We start from the raw sequence: 24,990 nt of genomic DNA, 5'->3' as shown, positions 1-24,990 counted from the left end.
CAGGTTGTAGCATTTTGAAAGAAGAACGGCTTTCAGCTGTCTCTTAGAAGATTCAACAGAAGAGAGTTGTCTCATGGACAATGGCAATCTATTATATAATCTTGGGGCTCTATACAAAAAAGAACAATCAGAGAAAGATGACTGGTGAATGGCTCCAGCCTTGTCAAGAGGCAAGGAATCATCTTCACTACGTAACATCACACCTGGGCGTGCCGATGGGAGTTTTAACAATTCAGCAAGATACTTCGGTTCACCAGACTTAAGAACCTTGAATGTAATAAGACACAGTTTAAATTCAGTTCTAGCCTTTACCAGTAACCAATGCAGCTCAATTAGGAACAGGGTAATCGAAGTTCTCGAAGGGAGACCAAAGATAAGCCGTGCTGCCCTGTTCAACACAGATTGAACTTCTGTAAGTTTATTATTAGGAAGACCGATCCACAGTGAATTAAAATAATCAATACGAGACAAGACCACTGCATGGACCAATGTTAAGAAGCAATTTCTATTCAGGAATTTTCTCACAGAGTACAGATTTCTGATATGGAAGTTACACCCTCTGACAACTTGATTAATATGTTCTTTGTAATTTAACTCTGAATTAAAACTAACACCCAGATTTCAAACAGAACTGACTGGATGAAGCTGTGACACGTCAATGTTCAAAGCCAGGGCATTACAGTGTCGTCATCCCTTCTATTTCCTCTGATGATGATGATCTCTGCTTGACCATCATTCAGCTTAAGTTTCCTCCTAGTCAGCCACATCTTAATATCACACATTACAGATTCAAACTTAATCTTGGCATCGTTGATATCTGACATCTTAACATACAGCTGGGTGTCATCTGCTATGATAGGACACGTCATGAGCACCAAATAAAGATGATAAACTACTCACGTAGATTGTAAACAGAATTGGACCCAAAACTGATCCTTGAGGAAGTATGAACAGAACGGGAGCAGAATCAGAGCTAGTGTAATCAACAACCACTCTCTGAAATAAGTCCGACAGATACGACTTAAGGAGCAAAAGAGTATTATCACAAACACCATAAAAATAAATATCATCCAACAATAGTGTATAATCTACAGTATCAAAAGCTGCAGACAGATCCAACACAACTAGGAGAGAGGACATCCCACTACAGGTATTTGCCACCAAGTCATTATGAATACTAGTTAATGCAGTTACAGTTGAATGGTATTCTCTGTACTGTATGCTGATTGAACAGATGAAAAACTATGTTATGTTCCAGTAGTGATAAGAGTTGATCAAGTATGGCCCGCTCAATAATCTTAGATACAAAAAACAGGTTAGAGACAGGACGATAATTTGTCATGCTCTCGACATCAAGACCAGGTTTCTTGATTGGGGGCCTAAGCAAAGCATGATTCTCAGACTGAACAAAATTACTTTCTAAGAAGCATCTATTTATCATGTTGCAGATAAAGTCTGCTGTGTGCTTGTACACATCAGGCAGTTGTGACAAGTTTCACGGATTGTGTGGGCAAAATGTTTTGTTATGTTCTCTAATGTAAAATTTGACTTTATTTACATCCAGTGGACAAAATGTTGAAAGCAAACGACCTCTGTGCGCCGTGGTTGGAAGTCAACTGAGTACACTTCATTAGAAGAACTGTTGTTTAACCCCTTAAACACGGATCGTCGCATTTGCGACGCTCGGCGAAAAGGACATAATGGCGGATCGTCGCGTTTGTGATTCTAGTAAATTTTGAATAACCGCGGGCAAGCAGGCTCCAGTTGGTATTGTCTATCAGTACCACCACCCTCTAGCTACAACTAGCATACTTTACCTTTGTACTACTGACCTCAGTTGTTGCCAAGTATCGCGTTTTCCCCCCGTCCCCCCACCACCACGGCCCGGCTAGCCTGGCTGTGATACATGGCAGCGCTCTGAGCGCTCAGAACTGTAAATCTGCGCTCTCCTCTCACAAGCAGTTTATGCTACTAGGAAACGCTTGTTTCCCCAGTTGTAACACTAGCTTTTTTTCTCACGGTTTGCCCCTGTTTAGCGTCAGTTTACTGCAGGCTTTCAAAGTGACATTATGGCGAGTTCTAGCTCTTCCCAGTCAGTGCAAGCAGCCGACAGGAACGAGAATAAAGTGATGGGCGTAAGGCAGAATAAAAAGCGTGCCGTGGTGATCTTTTGGGAAGTAATATGATTGAAAATAATGTAGTATACATGTTTTTAGCTGTGAAAATGGAAATGTTTGTTGAGTGACGGGAAGACCGCTGCCACAATGCATGTCGGCTGTACGCTCTGTTGATTTTAGCCTTATTTTCAGTGCTTATTGTACAAATACGGAATCCTAACTACCTTTATGTTGTAGTATAAAGTTTACTGTGACAGAATGAGGCTGTGGTAGAGGGGAAACCGGGTTGCCGGAGGTGTGAAAGTGAAGATTTGGTTACCCAACTTTGCAAGTCTCCACAAGTCCTTGGGTAGTCCACGAAGGCTCAACGCCTGTCTCTGGAGAAAGCTGAATGTAAGTACTATATGCCATAAAAATTTTAATGTTCTAGGGTTAATCTCTGATTTTTGGCGAATATTTTCCTACAGGTACTCAGACCGCGATACAACCCCGCCACTCGGGGGGGGAACGACTGTACACGACCGCGTTTAAGGGGTTAAATCATTTTTTATGCAAGATATCTCAGTTGTAAAAGATGAAGCAAAGTCAGAAGCCAATTGGGCATCATATACAGAAGTTGGTTTAACAAATACATTCCTTCATCCAACCAAATTGTTCACAACTATAGACCACACGAATCAACTTTATAAATTTGATAATATCTGGCCTTTTGGGCTTTTACAGTGTGAACAACTGCTCTTCTCGCACAAATATAATGCAAACGAGTTACAGTAATCCCTTTAATATCCAACGTAATACAGCCAAAGGCATGTCCAGGAATTGGTTTTGTCCGAATATTGGGTCCCTGCCTCCTGAACTGGTACTTACGGACCTTAACCCAGCCTAACTTTGAAAGCCACCTAAAGAACTCCCTACTGTACATGCATAGCACCTATTTAAGACCCTATTCACACCGATAATGGACATAAAGCATGAAATAAATGAAAAGGAACCAGAGAATGAGGAATTAGAAGTGAGTATGGAAAATATTTAGCAGTGTACAGGATACTTACAGCAAGGTCACCGACAGAGACGGAGCTCCTCCTGGATCGTGGGGAAATAATCGCTGAATCAGCGACGAAAAGGAGACCAGCCTATTTGTGATTATGTTAATGAGTGCATGAGTGGTGGTCCCATCGGACAGCAGTTAAAAAAAAAAAAAAACACACGGCTTCGGTCATAAAAAGAACAAGTCATAGTGGAAATAGAAAGTCTCCATATGGTTGAATCATGGTGGAAAGGGACGGTGCTTTGTTTACAGCTGGCGAGAGAGTTTGAGGGGTTCTTCAAAGAGGATGTGGGAAATGGAAGTATTAAGTTGAACCAAACAAGAGTAACAGGAGTAGAGAAAACAGCGGAGAGGAATGTCCAGGAGACAAAAAAGGTATGGCCAGTGATTAGAGAATTAAAGGAACGGACCATAGGGCAGGAAAACGAGATCAAAATTCTACTAAATAAACTGGAAAAAGTTTATACACACAGTGACGAACAAGAAAGAGAAGTTACAGAATTAAAGGTGAGCAATGAATCTGCCTCTAATGAAATACAACAGCTTAAGAGGGAGAATAAGAGGTTGGAAGAAGAAAGGGACAGGATGAAAAGCAAACTAGATGAGTATGAATCCAAATCAAGAATGAAAGATGACCACATTCAAGAGATCAAGGAGCAACATAAGAGGTGGATGAAAATTCAGGAAGAAGGAAATGTAAATTTGAAAGAGATTATAGAACAACAAAGCAAGGAAAAGGTGGAGAGGGAAGTGGTTAGGGTACTGAGAAGTAGAGAATATTTAGTTAGGGATGTAGCAGATACGAAAAAATGTTTAATAATTTCAGGAGTTAAAGAAAAAAGTATGACAGTAAGATCGGAAAGAGAAAGAGAAGAACTGAGTAAGGTTAAAGAAATATTATCAGTAGTCATGGAGGAAAACAACGAAGCTCAAGATGAGACTGAAGAGGTGTTCAGGTTAGGTAAGTACGAGGAAGGAGGGGCAAGGCCATTGAAGGTAAAGTTTAAGTCCCAGGCAACAGTAAATGAAATTATCAATAGAATATGGAAATTATCAGACAAGGAAGGGATAAAAAATGTTTGGATAAGGAGCGATGCAAATGAAGAAGAATGGGCTAAAATAAAAGAGTTAGTAAAGGAAGCAAAGGTAAAAAACGAACAGAGAACGGAGGAAGAGAAGACAGTGATTTATTGGAGAGTCATGGATCAGAAATTAAGGAAGTGGTACCAACGGAGAGAAGGAGAATACAGGGTATGAAAAACATCAAAAATAACTTGAAGGTGGCATATACTAATGTTGATGGTTTAATGTATTGGCAGGGCTAGAATTCAATTATTTTTTGAGGGTACATGAACCTGATATTCTGTGCTTTGTAGAAACCAAGTTGAGAGAAAATACTGATGTTCATATGGGAGATGGTAATACAAACTGTGGAGAAGAGACAGAAAAGAAAAAACAGGAGGAGGAGTGATGACAGCAGTGAAGAACAACATAAATGTAGATACCGTGGAAATGGGAGAAGGAAGGGTTGAAGTGATAAATATGAAATTAGAAGCTGAAGAGAATAACAAGAGAGATATGGCGGTAGTGTATGTTTTGCCTAAGACAAGAGCATGGAGTGATGATGAATACCAGGAAATGTTGTCAGACATGGTTAGTTATTTACGGGAAATGATTGTGAAAAGCAACAATATAATTTTAATGGGTGACTTCAATTGTAAAGAGGCGAACAGGGAGGAATGGGACTCAGGAGGCTGTGAAGATTCGTGGGGCACTATATTATTAAATATAATAATGAATAATATGATTACACAATGGGTCAAAGAAGAGACACAGTTCCTAGGTGAGGACACACCAGCAGGACTGTATTTACTGTTTACCAAAGAACCCGATGTAATAGAATCCTTGAAATATCTGTGTCCTATTGGAAAAAGTGATCATGTGGTCACTGAGTTCTAGATGACAGCAGGGAACATGGAGCCAAGAGACGAGCTTTATAGGCAGGGTAGATACAACTTTGGGAAAGCCAACTTTACAGGATTGAGAAAATTTTTCAAAAATGCAGATTGGAGAAAATTCAGAGAAACAAGAGAGATACAGAGGAAGTGGGATGTTTTTCTAGACCATTATAATTCAGGAGTGGAAAAATTTGTGCCAAGAGTAAGGGGGAAAGAAAACAGGAAAAAGGAGTGGTTTAACAGAAAGTGTATGATAGCAAAAAAAGAGAGAGACATGGACTGGAACAATTGGAGAAAGAAAGGTAACAACAGAACGATGGAAGAATATAAAAGAACTAGAAATGAATACACAAGAATATGTAGAGAGGAAGAAAGGAATTTTGAAATAGGTATAGTAGACAAATGTAAGGATGAACCCAAACTGTTTTATAGATTTGTCAATGGTAAACTGAAACAAAAGGAAGGAATCACCAAACTGAAAGTAGAAGGAGAGGTCTATAAAGATGCAGCAATTCAAGCAGAAATAATGAACAAGTGTTTCCAATCAATTCTCACTAATGAAAAGGAGTTTGTGGACAGGGAGGGAGTGACTAGAAATGTAGTGATAAAAGATATAAAAGTGGAAGTACAGGAAGTGTATGAATTAATGGAAACTCAAGATGTAAGGAATGCCCCAGGACCAGATAGAATCTCTAATTGGGTACTGAAGGAATGCAGAGAACAACTGGTGGATAATATTCACAGTTTAATTGTGTGTTCTCTGGAAGAGGGGAAAGTGCCTCAGGAATGGAAGAGGGCAAATGTGGTACCAATTTATAAGGGAGGAAACAGGGAAGAACCCCTGAATTATAGACCCGTGTCCCTAACCAGCATGGTCACAAAATTGTGCCAGAGAATTCTGAAAGATAGATGGATAAAATATCTGGAAGAGATGAATATTCTGGCTGATAGTCAGTTTGGATTCAGAAGTGGAAGGTCATGTGTTTCCAACTTGTTAAGCGTTACTCAAGAGCAATTGACGTGCAACAGGAGAGAGATGGTTGGGTTGGTTGTGTGTATTTAGATCTGGAGAAGGCCTTCGACAAGGTACCCCATAAGAGACTAATGTGGAAACTAGAGCATACAGGAGGACTGAAGGGGAACCTCCTGGAATGGATGGAAGACTTCTTGAGAGACAGACAAATGAGGACAGTAATAAAGGATAAGATGTCTGGATGGAGGGAAATAAAAAATGGAGTCCTACAGAGCTCGGTGTTGGTGCCAGTAATGTTCCTGATTGACGTAAATGATATGTTAGATGGAGTGAACACTTATGCTAGTCTGTCTGCTGATGATGCAAAGATCTTGAGGAAGGTAGAAGTTGAAGAGGATTGTAAAATGCTGCAGGAGGATCTGGATAGGATACACGATTGGAGTCGGATGTGGGAAATGAAATGCAATGTAAAGAAATGTAAAATATTGGAAATGGGTAAAAGTACCAGGAGGCCATCACTGAATTATTTGACGGATAATGAACCAATCACAAAAGCGAGAGAAGAGAAAGATTTGGGAGTGCTGGTCCAGGACAGTTTGTCACCTGAAAAACATATTATCAAGACAGTTAGATAGACGTATAAACTCTCAACTAACCTACGAGTAGCTTTTCATTATATGGATGAGGAGATGATGAAAAAACTGATAGTGGCCATGATCCACCCCAGGTTAGAATATGCAGCAGTAGTGTGGTCCCCACACAAGATTGGAAGAATACAAAAAACAGCAACCAAAATGGTCCTCAGTCTGGCAGATCTGTTGTACAGAGAGACGCTGGAAAAGCTGGATTTGCCTTCCTTAGAGGAAAGGAGAAAGAGAGATGACATGATTGCAGTGTTCAGGACCATGATGGGAGTAGATAAAACTGACAAAAAAGATCTGTTTTTATGGGATAGGAGAGTAACAAGAGGACACGAAATGAAACTGAAGAAGCCAAGCTGCTTGAAAGATATCAAGAAATATAGTTTTCCTTACAGATGTATAGACCTGTGGAATTGCCTGGACAAAGAGATTGTCCAGTCAAAAAACTTAAATGAGTTTAAAGCTAAATTTGACTTATTGAGAAGTCAAGCAGGGATACTGGGGGAGTCAGGCAGGGATACTGGGGGAGTATTCTTGACAGACCCCCCTACCCCTGGGGGTAGGGGGGTCTGTCAAGAATACTCCCCCAGTATCCCTGCTTGTCGTAAAAGGCGACTAAAAGGGTTGGCGGAGGGTTAGTGCCCCTCCCCGGAAAACAACTAACTAAAAAAACAAACAATAAGCCTCGGACAAGGACTGACCAAACGTTGACGACCAAGGACCGGACAAAGGACATTGCAATTGGAACGTGGAATGTAAGAGGAGCAAATGATGAGGTGAAAGAGAGAGAGATTGTCCAGGTGCTTGAGGATGCGAAAGTGGATGTATGTGGAATAACTGAAACAAAATGGAGAGGAGAAAGTGTGAGAGAATGGGAGTACGGATGGGGTATATGTGCAGGAGTAGGTGGGAATGAGAGGGCAAAGGAAGGAGTGTGTATAGTTGTGAGTAAAAGATGGAAGAGGAGCATAAGACAGTATGGATCAGTTGGATCAAGGATTGTGTGGGTAAAGTTGAAAGTTGGAATACAAATGTGGGCGATTGTGTGTGTGTATGCGCCAATGCAAGATCGTGCTAGAAGAGTGAGAGAAGAGTTCTGGACAAATGTAGAAGTGTGCATGGAAAAGTTTGGAAGGAATGATAGAGTGTTTTTGATTGGTGATATGAATGGTAAAGTTGGGAATGTGAAGGTGGATGGAATAGTTGGTGAGTGGGGTGTGCCTGCTGAGATAGATGAGAATGGGAGTACGTTAGTGGACATTTGTGCTGGGAGGGGGTTGGTGATAGCCAATACCCTCTTCAGGCATAAAATGATCCACAGGTATACATGGCGAGTGATGAGAAGGGTGGGTGGTGAATTGAGTGAAAGGAAGGCAATGATTGATTGTGTGTGTGTGGATGAAAGGATGCGAAGATGTATATTGGATGCAAGAGTTTATAGAGGTTGGGGGAGTGGACTTTCTGACCACTACTTGGTGGTGGACAGAGTTAAAGTTCAAGTAAGATGGAGGAATAGAAGAAGGGAAAGACGAGAGGAAGGAGTAGTTGCAAGGAGAGTGGAAAGGTTACAAGAGGATGAGAAAAAGGCAGAGTATAAAAGAAGAGTGGAGGAACGATTGGGCAAATATGAGTTGGAGCAGATGGGGGACGTGGAAGGTGTGTGTAGAATATTTACAGAAGAAATATGTGCAGCATGTGATGTGGTGTGTGGAAGGAAGAGAAGACGGAGGGGGGTGCAAGGAACAGCGTGGTGGTCTGAAGAGGTGAAATGGGCTGTGGCACAAAAGAAGAAAGCATACAATGAATGTATGAGAAATAGGGACGTGGAAGAAGTTGAGAGGCGGAAGAGAGAGTTATATGTAGAAAGGAAGAGAGAGGTGAAAAGATTAGTAAGAGAGAGTAAGAAGAGAGTGGATGAGGAATTTGGAAGGAATTTGAGTGTAGTGTGGAGGGACTGTAAGAAAATGTTCTGGAAAGAGGTGAAAAGAGTAAGACAGGGTGGAAGTGAAGTTAGCAGGGGAGTGAAAGATAAAAATGGTAGATTACTAGTGGAGAAGGGAGAAAAAGTGAGCAGATGGAGAGAACACTTTAAGGAATTGTTGAACGTGGAGGATGGAAGTAATGCAAGTATAAGTGGCTGGGGAATGGCTGGGAGAAGGAGGGAGGTGAGAAGACAGGAAGAAATCAGTAGGATAGAAGTTGTGGAAGCAATGAAGAAAGTTAAATCAGGGAAAGCCCCAGGAATTGATGGAGTGTGTGGTGAAATGTTGAAGCATGGGGGAGAGATAGTAGTAGAATGGATGTGGAAGATGTGCAGATTGGCCTGGGAGGAAGGTAGAGTCCCGGAGGATTGGAAGTCAGGTATAATTATTCCCTTGTACAAAGGAAAAAGGGAAAAAGAAGTGTGTGGTAATCATAGGGGCATTTGTCTTCTTAGTATAATAGGAAAAGTGTATGGTAGGATACTTATTGACAGAGTTAGAGAAAGAACAGAGAAATTAGTTGGAGAAGAACAGGGAGGCTTTAGGAAGGGAAGAGGTTGTGTAGATCAGATATTCATTCTCAGATCTTTAGTGGAAAAGTTTCTAGAGAAGGGAAAGAAGTTGTATGCGGCTTTCATGGATTTGGAGAAAGCATATGACAGGGTGGATAGACCAGGATTGTGGAAAGTGTTAAGAATATATGGAATAGATGGGAAGTTGTTGAATGCTGTGAAGAGTATGTACGATGGTGCGAAGGCTGCAGTGCGTGTGGATGGTGAACTAAGTGAATTTTTCTCTTTGAAAGTTGGGTTGAAACAGGGATGTGTCATGTCTCCATGGTTGTTCAATCTGTACATGGATGGGGTAATAAAAGAGGTACAAGATAGGGTAATGGATGTTGGAGTGGCCCTGGTGAGAGAGGATAGTGTTTGGAAACTCCCTGTACTGTTGTTTGCAAATGATACCGTGTTGTTGAGTGAAGACGAAGGAGAGCTGCAAGGCTTGGTGGATGAGTTTGAGAGAGTGTGTAGGAAACGGAATCTAAAGGTGAATGTAGGGAAGAGTAAAGTGATGGTCTTTGAGAGAGGTGAAGTCAGTGAATGTACAGCGAGGTTGGATGGTGAGGAATTGGAAAATGTGAGTACGTTTAAGTACTTGGGTAGTGTGATGAGTAAGGATGGAGGTTTGGAGGGTGAAGTGCTTGAAAGGGTACAGCAGGGAAGAAAGGTTGCTGGTTCTTTGAAAGCAGTGATAAGAAACAGGGAAGTGAGCATGGAAGTGAAAAAGTTACTACATGACAGTATTGTGATACCAACTCTAACGTACGGAAGTGAAGTTTGTTGTTGGAAGGACACAAGTCAAGAGTGAGAGCCGTGGAAATGAGTTATTTAAGAGGAGCCTGTGGAGTCACATGGAGAGACAGGCTGACGAATGAGGATATAAAGGAGCGTTGTGGTGTTGATGTGGATGTGATAGGAAGCGTTATGAGGAACACATTGAGGTGGTTTGGCCATGTGGAGAGGATGGAGGGTGAAAGACTGACGAAGAGAGTGTATGTGAGTGAGGTGGAGGGGGAAAGAGGGAGGGGGAGGCCGAGGATGAGATGGAGAGATGGGGTGGAGAGGTATATGAGAGAGGGGGGTGTGAGTTGGGAGCAGGGGAGTGAAATGGCGGGGGACAGGGCGACTTGGAGGCGATTTGTTTGTGGCCACCCCAAACGGGATTGAGGCGTCTGGCAATAGATAGATAGATAGAAACAGAGACGGAACCCCACGAGCGTAGCTCATTTCCTGTATATCACAATTAGGTAAATACATCTGTGGCCACCTCCTCTAAGGCTCTGGGAGTGGTGAAAATGCTCTTGAAGCATGTACAGTAATCCAGTGTTCTGCTGCACTTAATTCTTTGCACTGTGAGTTATAACTGTTTAACACTGCACATTCTGTTCTAAATTGGACCACGCCAGTTTCAACCGCCAGTTTGCACTCCACACTTAATCCTGTGCACTCTAAATTCTAATTTCTTAACACTGCAAATTTCCTATGTGGTCTAGTGGCAAGGTATTGCAGTTTATTCACGAAAACGAGCACGTGCGGCATGCATTGCGATGAGCATCTACTCACGATGGTAGTTAGGCAGTAACTGGGGGGGGGGAAGGAAAGGGGGGGGGGCCATGTGTAAACACAGCTGTTTGGCGTCACATGCCAATTTCAGATTATGGGTGGGAAAAATTTTAGATTTTTAAAAAAATATTTTTTTTTGTTTTTTGGCCATTTTGGGGTTCCGGAGGCCCAGGCCCAAAATGTCCGGAAGTTGAGGTGTCCAGGAATTGGGCATCCGGTTATTACAGGGATTACTGTAATTTGGTCCGTTGCAAGTGCCACTCACGTTCTGCCTTCCTGTGTTGTCTACTCAAAGGATTAATGGATGGACCATACCAAGGAGAATTATCATGTACACTGGCAGTCAAAAGGTCTGTCCTGATCCCAGGCACATGAATCTCTACCAACTGAGGTTTGAACAACAGTGCTTCGGAAAGAGAGAGATGCGAGATGCTGGGGTGGCAGGAGGAGGAATTCAGTGTCCAGATCCATGAGAAGATAAGTAATCAATATCACCATAATCTCAATGTGAATCACTGAAAAGATTGGACTGTGATATTGTAGACTTACAATAATATGAGTATGGTCAAGTATTCCATGAGACTGTAAGCCTACGTGAATGTCAGCATTGGTATATTCGTAGTGAATTTCGGCCTCTGCAGTTCAGTACATGTAGGTAACTAACGGACAGCATGAAGTGATGAGGTTAAGCAGATTATAGAACTATCCATGACTACCACCAACATCGGCCAAAGTAAGTTGTTGGTGTTGTTGTAATCCCCTGTTTCTCCATCCCCCTCTCTTTTATCTCTAACCCCCTTCCACCCATTCTCACCCTTCCTGTCAACCTCCTACCTCATTCCTCCCTCTTCCTAACCTCTTTCCACTCACTTTCACTCTTCCTACCTACATACTCACTCCCCTGAGGGTCTTGGACCTCCTATTTGGATCCAGTGCTATATATGTGAAAAAAAATACAGGGAGAGCTAACTGGTGATCTGCAGACTAGTGGTAATGGAAAGTTTCCGTTAACTACATATCATCATCATCATCATCAGCCGTTTGAGTATCCACTGCAGGACCAGCCTATCCCGACTGAAGTCGGGACGATACAGCCAATGTATCTCTACCAAGTGGATTAGGCTGTCTGGTAGAGATTGTATGCAGGATGAGAAGTGCTTGTAAGTGTAATTGTAGTGTTGGAGTGGCTTTGGATGTGTGTGTAGCCTGTGAACCAAGTGTAATCAGACCGGACAAGCCGACTGGGTGCAAGCATACTTTATAGTAAGCGACACTGGTTCAACCACAGCACCCCTTGTGTTCGTCAATGCAGTACGTGGCCAGATGAACACTCCCAAAGTTTATTACCCTGGAGGGGGGCCAACCCTGCCTCACCCGTGTACGAAACGCACACTCTACCACTGTACCACAGAGGCTCCTAACTACATATACCATGACATTAATTCCATAAATATTATCTTGAGGCAATCTGACCAGCTTTATTCGTAGTCTCTTGATTATCAGAAAAAATATTCATTTTCCAAACTTTCCCTTATCCACTATAGAAAAAAATGTTAACTACTGAATCAATGCGAATGGGTTAATAAGCACTGCAAGTTATTATGGGAGGCAAGAATGTGGCAAAGGCAGGAGGGTAGAACCTCTTAACCCGGCCCGTCCCGACCACTTTTTGACCACTGGTACCCCCCAATCCCGACCATTTTTCGACCCTTTTTTTTTTTTTTGCTAAATATTCGCTTTTGATGAGAAACATCGAAAATTCATAGAGAAATTGCTCACCTGAGGTTTAAAATACTCATTACAGGTAGGAGAGCCTCCTTACCTTACTGGGTTTTCTATCAGGCTGGCACCAAAGAAAATGAGTTCTATGGGAGGATAACTATTTCACACCACTCATAAACGGTATTTATTTATTTACTGTTACGAATTTATATGTAGTACAAGAGTATATTGGTTTTCAAGCAGTAATATAGGCATTATAAGCATTGTTTCACTCACTAATACCTGACCTTTTTTGGCCACATTACCTGATCATCATTTCTAACTGTTTCTTCCTCTAATGCTATGTAAAGTTTGTCCTCCACATTGTCATTGATTGGGGAATAACTCTGGCCCTGAATTTCGTACCGTGGCATGACATGGCTATACTGGCCAGGTCACTGATAACAGGTGAATTGCTGAGAAAAGGGCATGCAGGGGGGGGTAGGAGGTCATGCTGGGTAAGGCATTGTCTCTGCCTGGCATCTTGTTGAGGAAGGTGTCCCGTGTATACGTACCAAAAATGACTCACGAAAATTGAAAATTGTGGAAATTATGAACCTTGCAATTGCAGGACGTTGAAGTACGTCCTCGGGATTAGCTGTGACAAAACGTGAGGACGTGGAAGTACGTCCTCAGGACGGCGCGGGTTAATTATGTAGTGAAATGACATGAGTGGTTGTTTGTTTGTTTGAGAGAGAGAGAGAGAGAGAGAGAGAGAGAGAGAGAAGTTGTTCTGAATGTAGAAGAGAGTGGCAGTGCAAGATGGCTTTACCAATGTTACCTTGCAACATAATCAGCAGTAGGCTATGAATACCAACTACTGCATTATTTTGTATTCATTGTAGAAATGGCAGAGATGTGGAATGCAATGAGTGAAGGGAAGAGTGCAAATAATCTTTGGGTCATTACCTTCCATGGCCATATCATCAGGCAGTAGGCAGTGGGAAAGTCATCAAGAGAAACTGCCCTTCTTACAGGTGTCTCTGTCAGGACTGTGAACCGATGGATTCTTCGGTGGCAAATGGAGGGCTCAGTGAAGACAAAGGCTCGCAGTGAAAGATCTTGAGTCCTCACTTGTCAAGATGTTGCCCGTATAGTGGACATGGTAAACGAGCAAAGTGTTCTGCAGTTCAGCTTAAACGGGCTCTAAAGCATCCCTGTGATCCGCAGACAACAAGATGCATTCACGAGATGGGCATTCACCATTACAGGACGGCCAAGAAAAAAAATCCTCTCAAGCCAGTAAAGAGAGTAGACTAGGCTTTGCTTTACAGTATTTAGGAGCAGATGTATATTTCTGGAACACAGTAATATTTACTGACGAGAAATACTTCACGTCAGTGGACGCAGGGGCTCGAACGTGCTGGTGACAAGTAAACACACGGTATGAAATGAATAATATGCAGGAAAAGGGCAAAAGTGATAAGGTGACCATATAATTTTGGGAATGGATGTGGCCAATGGACCTGGAGTACTGACAAAAACTGAAGGAAGATTTACAGGGGAAAAATACACTGATGTGTTAGAAAATGTTTTATTGCCATATGGGAACTCCCACATCCTCATCCTAATAGTCTCATTCACAACAGGAGTCCTGTGAATATATGCAGGGTGGTAAAGGATTGGTTAAATCGGCACCCGGAAGTGGAAGTCCTCGACTGGCCCTCAAAGGGTTATGAAATAAACCCATTTGATTGTATGTGTGTCATTAAAACTGTAGTGTCTGACTGATATAAATCCATTTAACTCATTTGTTTTCATTCTTCTCTATTTAAAAGTTGCCACTACATTTCCTAACTTCATCCCAAGCACCTCCTGAAACTGACTGAAATGATCAGGCTTTTGCCACAAAGTTCTTCGTTAGCTGAAGGGACTCAAAATCATGGTGTTATATCTGTGAGTGTGGTATGAATTGTAACTTTATTGAAGACAGAAAAGTATGACCATATTATACACTGAAAAGTTTAATATCCAATGGTAACTGACATCTGGTCCCTTAGAACAGAAACCAACGAATCACAGTTATGCAAAAGATTATTTAAAAAATTAAATACAAACTGAATGCTTCTACACTATGAGGACTGAGAAACATCATAGTACTAACAATTATTCTCTATATCCCCTTACTAATAATTATGTCTCATAGAGTAAACAGTTACCTGTAACTCATGTTCATACTTATCAATTCAATTTAAAATAACCTTATCAATGAATCAAATCAAGATTATGGCAATGTTGGTTACTTATTTTCCCATAGATATGGACACCGAATCCCTCCCTCTGCCCCCATTTCCTGCCATCCCGGCACCTCACATCCCCCTCCTCCTGAAGCACCGTTGTTCGAACCTCAGATGGTAGAGATTCATGTTGTGCCTTGGAGCAGGACAGAACTTTTGACCACCAATGTACAGTGACTGTTTTTACCACCTCAGGACAATAATGATCGAAATAATAATGATCCAAAACTGGTCTAAGTTCACCGTTATATATATCGACCAAATCATCGGAAGAAAGATTTGAAGAATCAATGCAGTTTAAATGCTGATCAATTTCACGACGCATCAAATGGCGGTCAATGTTCCTGCAAATTTCTGAGCCTGACAATCTATTTATAAGAAGGGGATTTTGGGATATCAAAACTAAAAGTGAGCAGAGCATGATCAGAGATAAGGGGGTCAACTGAGTCAACCTCCACATCAGACACATGCCTGCAACCAACAGGGGACAAGATCGAGTCAAGGACATGTCCCAAGACACGAGCTAGATCACTCACACGATTGAAAAAACTATTCTGGGTGATCAACTCAAGGAATTCTGAAAAAAATGGTTTTGACTGCTGACTGCCAACCCAATAACTGACATCACTGCAAACAAGAGGCCCTCCAGATGTAACAGAAAATACTTCAAGAAATCACCCAAACTCCTTCATAAAACCTTGATCTGTGCCTGGATTACCTGGCTGACAGACAATTGCAATTCTAATGGTATTCTGATGGAAATTTATTAATACTTTCATAAATTCAAACGAAGATGGGGTCAGGTCTCAGTCTATGAGAGAAACATTTACGAGTGCTGCTGAGTAGATGAGTGATACACCTCCTCCCAGATAGTCAGCAGCAGGCCTGGGAATACTGTACTTATAATCAGTGGTGTACCCAGAAAGCTGAAAAGGGGGAGGGGGGCTTTTTTTTCTTCATATTTTTAACTGTGCAGTCCATGACTTTGGCGAGCGCAGTGAGCCCGTACACCTGGGTTTGGGGGGGGGGGGGCTGTAAGCCCCTCCAAGAAAATTTTCCATACTGGCCAATTTTATGATCATTTTGAGGCCATATGGAATGGGTATACAACATAAATATAGCAAATTCTAAAGTCATTTTACAGTACTCTGTGCCACTGAGTAATGATTCAGTCTCTCCAATAACCTTATACTGTACTACTAAAATTCAAATGCTGACATTTTGATCAAACTACCTTACAACTGTAATAAACTAAAAGCAATAACATTAAAAAATTATGATAAGTTAATCACTGTATTAGTCTCAATTACAAACAGTTAAAGACAAGACATATCCATCTTGCTGATAATTCAGTTGAAACAGATGAAGCTGATGAGCAGTTCTGAGAAATCAGTGGATAAAATCAGAAAATGGTCATTTTTGATACACCACTGAGCATTATACATAGGCAGTTCATTCAGGCATGCATTAATTAAGTTGGATTTTAAAACTGTTTTTGTTGTCAGCATATGTAGGTAAGGGGAATTTATGTAATCTGAGAAAGTATTAATGTTCATATATTTAATATATTTAATTATATATATATACTGTATATAATGTGAGTACCGGTACGTTTAAGTACTTGGCTAGTGTGATGAGTAAGGATGGAGGTTTGGAGGGTGAAGTGCTTGAAAGGGTAAAGCAGGGAAGAAAGGTTGCTGGTTCTTTGAAAGCAATGAGAAGAAACAGGGAAGTGAGCATGGAAGTGAAAAAGTTACTACATGACAGTATTGTGATACCAACTCTAACGTATGGAAGTGAAGCTTGGACGTTGTTGGAAGGACACAAGTCAAGAGTGAGAGCAGTGGAAATGAGTTATTTAAGAGGAGCCTGTGGAGTCACATGGAGAGACAGGCTGACGAATGAGGATATAAAGGAGCGTTGTGGTGTGGATGTCGATGTGATAGGAAGCGTTATGAGGAACACACTGAGGTGGTTTGGCCATGTGGAGAGGATGGAGGGTGAAAGACTGACGAAGAAAGTGTATGTGAGTGAGGTGGAGGGGGGAAGAGGGAGGGGGAGGCCGAGGATGAGATGGAGGGAAGGGGTGGAGAGGTATATAAGAGAGGGGGGTGTGAGTTGGGAGCAGGACAGTGAAATGGCAGGGAACAAGGCGACTTGGAGGCGATTTGTTTGTGGCCACCCCAAATGGGACTGAGGCGTCTGGCAATATATATATATATATATATATATTTGGTTTTACGCCTGGTATCCCTGAAGGGCTAAAGCGTTGCCCCTGAGTAGAGGACTTTTGGACTGGAGCATGTAGCATTTTATGACCGGATGCCCTTCCTGATGTCTACCAATGACCTTTGAGTGGATTCGATCCTCCGACCCTTCAGTCAGAGCGGAGTGCTCTAACCCACTGAGCCACGGCTGCCATATATATATATACTGTATATATATATATATATATATATATATATATATATATATATATATATATACAGTATATATATTGCCAGACACCATAATCCTGTAAGAGGTGGCCATTTGACTTTGAGTTATTTGTTTTACGGGGAGGGGCACTAACCCTCCACCAACCCACTTGTTGACACGTAGGGAGCACGTATGGTTTGGTTATATGGTTACCACCCAGCGTTGTAAATCGTTTCTTGGCTTGCGGGAAACTATTTGGCTTGTCACTTAATATAAAGCCACCTGTAAAGGAAAAAAAAGCAATAAGAAGTGACAGGAAAAATGGGAGAAATAGGAAGAGAGGAGGGCTGGCACAGAAAAAGAATGATAAAGGCTAAGGAAGAAGTAGGCAGCACTACATCAAGTGAGTGGATGATGGTCGCCACCACCTACCACTGCACTGTATATATATTATATATATATATATATATATATATATATATATATATATATATATATATATATATATATATATATATATATATATATATATATATACACACAGTACCCTCGCGTCCAACATGCATTTGTCCAGCACGATTCGTGTCCAGCACGGAGAGCAAAAAATTAGTACGATTTAATATGATTTAAGTACTGTAAAATGGGTGTGTAAGCATAACACTGACGGAGCTCCGAGAAGTGGGCGAAATCCGCAGAGTTCGCCTCTAGCACGATCACCCCTGGTCCAACACGGTCATACTGGACATTCCCGTGACGCTGACAGCCAATCAAAACTTCCGATCAAGTAGCCTCCCCCGCCCGCTATCGTGACGAGATCGTGATGTCGCCCAATGAAAAACGCTTCTGCTCTCACGTGATGTTTTGTTTAAATTTCTCCCACCACAGCGCCACTCAGTTGCATAATTCGCATTGGACGGTGCTTTTTTCTCGCTGCATTTTCTGCCCTTGCTAGTGCATTTTACCCTGCTTACGATACATAGGAAGCCTTCTAAGAACCCCACGAAGCAGCGGCACCTCCCTCAGGCCACCAAGTTAGAATTCATCAAAAGGCAGAAGAAAGGCGAGAGGAATTTCAAAGGATTTATGAGGGAGGTTGAGGAGCAGCAGCCATTACCCGCTAGTGACACAAGCAGCCATCCTCCAGGGACCCAGTAGGACTACCTACAGTCTCGGATATCACCTTCCATTCCCAGCAAGCCCACCAACTTTATCCTAAAAGGTTAGTTATCATTCATAGTACAGTATCATTTATTATAATTACAGTAGTACCAATATATGTATAGGTATATGGTAGGTATTTAGGGTGACTTTTCCTAGGGTTGCTGACATAATTTATTTTTCCCCATAAGCTCTGTTGTTTGTCCAACACGTTTTTGGTCCAACACGAGACCCATGCATGACAACATTACCACGTTGGACGCCCTGGTGAGAGAGGATAGTGTTTGGAAACTCCCTGTACTGTTGTTTGCAGATGATACCGTGTTGTTGAGTGAAGACGAAGGAGAGCTGCAAGGCTTGGTGGATGAGTTTGAGAGAGTGTGTAAGAAACAGAATCTAAAGGTGAATGTAGGGAAGAGTAAAGTGATGGTCTTTGAGAGAGGTGAAGTCAGTGAATGTACAGCGAGGTTGGATAGTGAGGAATTGGAAAATGTGGGTACGTTTAAGTACTTGGGTAGTGTGATGAGTAAGGATGGAGGTTTGGAGGGTGAAGTGCTTGAAAGGGTACAGCAGGGAAGAAAGGTTGCTGGTTCTTTGAAAGCAGTGATAAGAAACAGGGAAGTGAGCATGGAAGTGAAAAAGTTACTACATGACAGTATTGTGATACCAACTCTAACGTACGGAAGTGAAGCTTGGACGTTGTTGGAAGGACACAAGTCAAGAGTGAGAGCCGTGGAAATGAGTTATTTAAGAGGAGCCTCTGGAGTCACATGGAGAGACTGGCTGACGAATGAGGATATAAAGGAGCGTTGTGGTGTTGATGTGGATGTGATAGGAAGCGTTATGAGGAACACACTGAGGTGGTTTGGCCATGTGGAGAGGATGGAGGGTGAAAGACTGATGAAGAGAGTGTATGTGAGTGAGGCGGAGGGGGAAAGAGGGAGGGGGAGGCCGAGGATGAGATGGAGAGATGGGGTGGAGAGGTATATGAGAGAGGGGGGTGTGAGTTGGGAGCAGGGGAGTGAAATGGCGGGGGACAGGGCGACTTGGAGGCGATTTGTTTGTGGCCACCCCAAACGGGATTTAGGCGTCTGGCAATAGATAGATAGATAGATATATATATATATATACACATATATTGCAAAAGGGAGGTGCATGGCCCCCCCCCCCTCCCTCGGTATGCCACTGCTTATAATAGAATGTGTCTTCGGCAAAGCATTATGAACAATATTGATATCGGACTCATATCACCAGTTTCAGTCAAGCACAAAATGTCAAGCTCATGGTGATTTTGTGCTTCATTAATATGGTCTATCTTACTGTGGATGAAATGAATACAGAAATCCCTTTCATATTCAGACGCCCAATAACCGGACACCCCACTACCCGGACATTTTGGGCCCGGGCCCCCCCCCCAAAAAAAAAAAAAAAAAATCCGATTTTTTTTTTTTTTTCACCCATAATTTGAACTGGACACACAAAGCCGAATATCTGTGTTTACCTGTGGCCCCTTCTTTCCTCCTCTCCCTAGTTACCGCCTAACTACCATCGTGACTAGAAGCTCATCACAATGGATGCCGCACATGCTCATTTTTGTGAATAAACAGTGAATAAACTGCAATACCTTGCCACTAGACCACGTGAGAATTTACAGTGTTGTGCAGTGTTAAGAAAGTAAAATTTAGAGCACAAAGGATTAGGTGCAGAGTGCAACCTGGAGGTTGAAACTGGCGGGTGCAATTAAAAACAGAATGTGCAGTGTTAAACAATTAAAACTCACAGTGCAAAGAACGAAGTGCAGCTCAACACTGGCTTACTGTACGTGCTTCAAGAGTATTTTCACCACTGCCAGAGCCCTAGGGGAGGCGGGTTAATCTTTGTAACAGCCACAGACATGCTGTAAGTACCCTGTACACTGCTAAATATTGTCCATACTCACTTCTAATTCCTCATTCCTTGATTCCTTTTCATTTATTTCATGCTTTATGTCCATTATTGGTGTGAATCGGGTCTTAAATAGGTGCTATGCACGTCCAGTAGGGAGTAATTTAGGTGGCTTTCAAAGTTAGGCTGGGTTAGGGTCCATAAGTACCAGTCCAGGAGGCAGGGTCCCAGTATCCGGACAAACCCACTTTCCGGACATGCCTTTGGCTCAATTACATCGGATATTGGAGGGATTACTGTATTTAAAAGACCCATCCTTAAGTGGTTCAAGAAGGTTAATAAATCACCAGAAGGTTGAAGGAAAATTAACTGCAGAGAAATGTAAGAATAGTTAATCTTTGAAAATATGAAAAGATTCTGAAAGGACTTCAGAACTGTTTCCCAAAGACATATAAAATGACCAATAATAATGACATGACAATGTAAAGGAAAATATATCAGCTCCACTGAGCAGCACAAAATATTAAATGAAGTATCATCACATCAGTGACAAGGTTTGTGGCTGCTGTATTATACCTGATTCTAATGATTTTGCTATTTATATACAGTACTTCCACTACAACCTACTTATCACACCTTCTACCTTCTAACCTATTTACCTACAAACATATGTATGTGTTGATACTGTATATACAAAATATGGTACTTACCAACCTTTCTTACAAATGTAAGAAATAAGAAATGCCCTTCAAGCCTACATTTCAGATACGAATATTTCCCCTAGTTTTACACATCAAATACCCATCAGTTATATACCACACATCAAATCATACAAAACTGCTGTATCACCTGGTTCATAACTCACAAATGCCCTTGGCAAGGTTTTTATACTGCAACTTTACATTTCGAAATATGCTGGTGTAAGAACATTTGTATGTAGGCAATGGTACTGGTAGTTTCCTGTGCTGGGTGGTGGATACTGTACATAAGTGTGTGGACGTACAAAAAATACAAAATAATTAGATACCCAGTAAAGGTGGGTTAGTAGTGGCAGAAAGCTGGGTAGCAGAGGTGGCCATCAAATCAGTCATCAGACTGGATGTAACAGGCACTAAGCAGCAAGACTAGGTGGGTGTATCAGTGGCTGATATGTGATGCGAGAGTATACCAATATAAGTATGGATGAAGGGATGGGTCCTTGGCTAAATTTAATTAATTTCGTATAATCTCAGAAGACACCACACAATCTGAACTTCATTTTCTTTGTTACACTCTCGCACAGTTGAAGTGAACAGATCAGTCCCAGTATATCATAAAATCTCATAAGATAGGGTAAGATGTTATACCACCTATAACTGAAAGCAATCCATGTAAATTATTACATCCATACCATTCAGTGACATAATACTGCTGTAGCTGCAAGAAGACAGACTGGGTGCATTACCTGGTGTGAGGAGAGCAGCCTTATCGGTGAGTCTCCGTCGCAGTGGCCCACAGCTGGTGGGTGTTGGTGGCTGTAGCATGGGGGGCGGCCGGGAACCTATTGCACTGTTACCAGACAATGTGTTAAAACAACAATACTGATACTGGTACTTCAAAGTGGCTGATCAGCATATACTGTACACAGAATATAAACGAATCACTGTAATCCTCTCCAGTCAAACAGTTGGCACTATATTTAAGATAATTAAACACTTATGTAGGTTTCAACTGGTGCAGAGAATGAAAATACTTCCATATGTCTAATTTACAGTATGATTTTCAGCAGTCACAAAGTCAACTTAAAACCAATAACTTTATATATGTAAATGTTCTTGCTTGTTAATTATTTAATATATGCACCATAAAACTAAAATCTTTATGTTAAATACCAGAGCTACATAATTAACAAAGATATAGTAAACTGCAAATTTCCCTGCATATGGATCAATAAATTTTCCACACAATGAACCCCTTTAATCATATGATATACTTTTTAACTTTATTCCTCCTATACTCAGGGAAGTTTATTCAGCTAAGTGATACTTCAAACAGATATCAGATGTAGCTGTCACTAACCCTTTCATTTCGACATCTACCATAAGCTGAATTAAACTGTCTCTTGAAATTAAGAATAAAAATTAAAAAAAATGTCACTGCAATGACAGGGTTAAATTAAATAGAATCAGAATATTATTTTCTATTATAAGAAACTTGGAGTTAGTACTTAGTAGTTTCAAATATTTGCAAAATGGTCCATGTTTCAGGTATATAAAGGAAGACCACATAAACAAAACTTGAGTTGAAAAAAAAAAAAAAAAGTTTTTTGTCAACATTTAGCACAGTAATATTGTTTTATGAAACTATAATGTGCAGAACAAACTCTCAATTTTCCAACATGGTTTTTTCAAGCAACAAGAGGGTGCTGATATCACCAGTCCTCAATCAATCTGAAGATTTTCTTTTCCCTCTTGTGAACTTGAAATGGAGCAGATAATAAATTACTAATACATTGTACCTCATTGTAATTTTTGTTAATTGTAATGTAGGATATTCATTACATGATGTTTTCATTTATCATAATAACTATCATCATCATCTATCATTCAATCCTTCTGTGCCCCATCAGAAGTGTATGAGCCTGGGGCTAGGCTATTCAGTCCCGACATTTAAGGCCATGGTAACCAACCTCACTTTACCCTGAGTGGCATTATGTGAGCAACAAACCCCAACTACTTTTTAAGATGCAAACCCATGCAGGTTCAGTCCACTTGAAGTGCCTTAACCCATTAAGCCACTGGGTATCATTTGGTTAAATGGTCACCACCAAATCCAGTATATAGTTTCCAGGGTTAATATTTGGCTTGACACTTGGTGTAAAGTCATTATGAAGGCAGCACTACATTCAGTGAGTGGATGGTGGGTGCCCTCACCTCCTGCAATTATGATTCTATGTTCCAAACTTTTCCATTTTCCACAAAGCTATTGGACAAAAGCACTTCAGAGCTGAGGGTTTGTACTGTACTGATTAATCAACTATAGTATGACAATTCAGATGTTCAACTGGCCTCATTTTCATAATACAATCACTCCACTTAACCCTTGCAAGGCTTTAGATTTCATATGAGGTACATATGGCCATGCTGCAAGCCTCATATGTGGCACAATTCAATTCCATCCATCCATCATCCAATCCTACATTGCCCCGTGAGGAGCGCAGGAGCCCGGGGATAGGCAGTTGGTCCCGACATTTAAGATGAGAGAACTGGTTATAAAACAAATAACTATGGGTAGGTAAACTACCTTACAAATAATCAGTCTGGCAGAGGTTAAGCTATGGAATGCATGAGTATTTAAGCTACAAGGAACTACCAACAAAGAAAATTAAAGATTATAATAAAGTGCAAAATTGCAATGGAAAATATGCTTTAATCTGAATACCAGGAGGAAATCTATGCAAGAGACATACTGTTCACTTGAACAATAATAATATACTGTATACACGTACCACACACAAATGTGGAACTGTAAAGCAAGGGAAAGCTTTATCTGAAAAAGTACTGCACATAGGCAAACTATGCAAGATAAGAGTACAGTAATACACATAATAATCACTGAGGCAAACAAGCATGAAATCTGTACCTGAACAAAGAGACGGGTGGCATCTGGGCCATGGGAGAATGTGGGAGAGCGAGAGGGTTACCTGCTAGCCCTCCTAGCAGACCAGGTGCCATCGGCAACTTAGGTAGGATACCTCCAGGGCTCTGGAGAACAGTGTTACAGTTTATACAGGATGGCTGCTTACACAAGGAAGAAATGAATGTGGTAAACAGGCAGTTCTATCTATCTATCTATTGCCAGACGCCATAATCCCGTACGGGGTGGCCATTTGACTCTGAGTCATTTGTTTTACAGGGAGGGGCACTAACCCTCCACCAACCCACTTGACACGTAGGGAGCACGTATGGTTTGGTTATATGGTTACCACCCAGCATTGTAAATGGTTTCTTGGCTTACAGGAAACCATTTGGCTTGTCACTCAATGTAAAGCCACCTGTAACGGAGAGAAAAGCAATAAGTAGCAACAGGAAAGATGTGAGAAATAGGAAGAGAGGAGGGCAGGCACAGAAAAAGAATAATAATGACTAAGGAAGAAGTAGGCAGCACTACATCAAGTGAGTGGATGATGGTCGCCACCACCTACCACTAAACAGGCAGTTAAATGAATAAATAAATTGCAAATTTTCATGATCACCCTGTATCATGATTTTGAAATCTGCAAATGTGCCACCGCACAATCTTGACATTAACAGTACATTATCATTTGCAGCTGGAATGTTGATGACAATATCCAGCATTTCCAGCTTGATTTAATCTCAGACAGATTTAGGGTATTCACAGGAAGACAGCAGAGCAACCTGAACAGAGCCATGAAACCTAAGTACTGCATACACTACTATGTAGGTAAAGGGGTATCACCAAAGTATTATCATTCACCACAACTAACTCAGGGATGAGATTTGCAAGTACAGTATCAGCACTGTGGTTCTGCCAAAAGACAATGACAACTAATGGGGAGACAACCCACAATCTGGCATGACATCCAAGGATACAACCTCTCCCAAATTCAGCTGTCAAGCAGTTCTAATGTACTGTAATTCCAAATCAAGCAAGCTGCAGACCTGCCCCATAATTGAACATGGGTGATACA

At 41.4% G+C, this 24,990-nt stretch overlaps 1 protein-coding gene across 3 annotated transcripts in view; it reads right to left on the bottom strand.

Moving 5' to 3' along the window:
- The window catches only part of FoxP (forkhead box transcription factor P), a 141,944-nt gene that overhangs the window by 39,425 nt on the left and 77,529 nt on the right, over positions 1-24,990 (bottom strand). For all 3 annotated transcript variants that reach the window (XM_080286336.1, XM_080286338.1, XM_080286339.1), the window contains exons 8-9: positions 23,922-24,043; positions 21,745-21,848 (exon numbers count right to left, since the gene is read on the bottom strand). In XM_080286336.1, the coding sequence (XP_080142462.1) occupies positions 21,745-21,848; positions 23,922-24,043 (226 nt within the window). The remainder of the gene's footprint in view (positions 1-21,744; positions 21,849-23,921; positions 24,044-24,990) is intronic.

The sequence above is a fragment of the Coenobita brevimanus genome, chromosome 111, assembly GCF_032717465.1.
Source record: "Coenobita brevimanus isolate Jiangsu-jjx chromosome 111, ASM3271746v2, whole genome shotgun sequence".
Classification (NCBI taxonomy): domain Eukaryota; kingdom Metazoa; phylum Arthropoda; class Malacostraca; order Decapoda; family Coenobitidae; genus Coenobita; species Coenobita brevimanus.
This window is presented reverse-complemented; position numbering and strand designations above follow the sequence as displayed.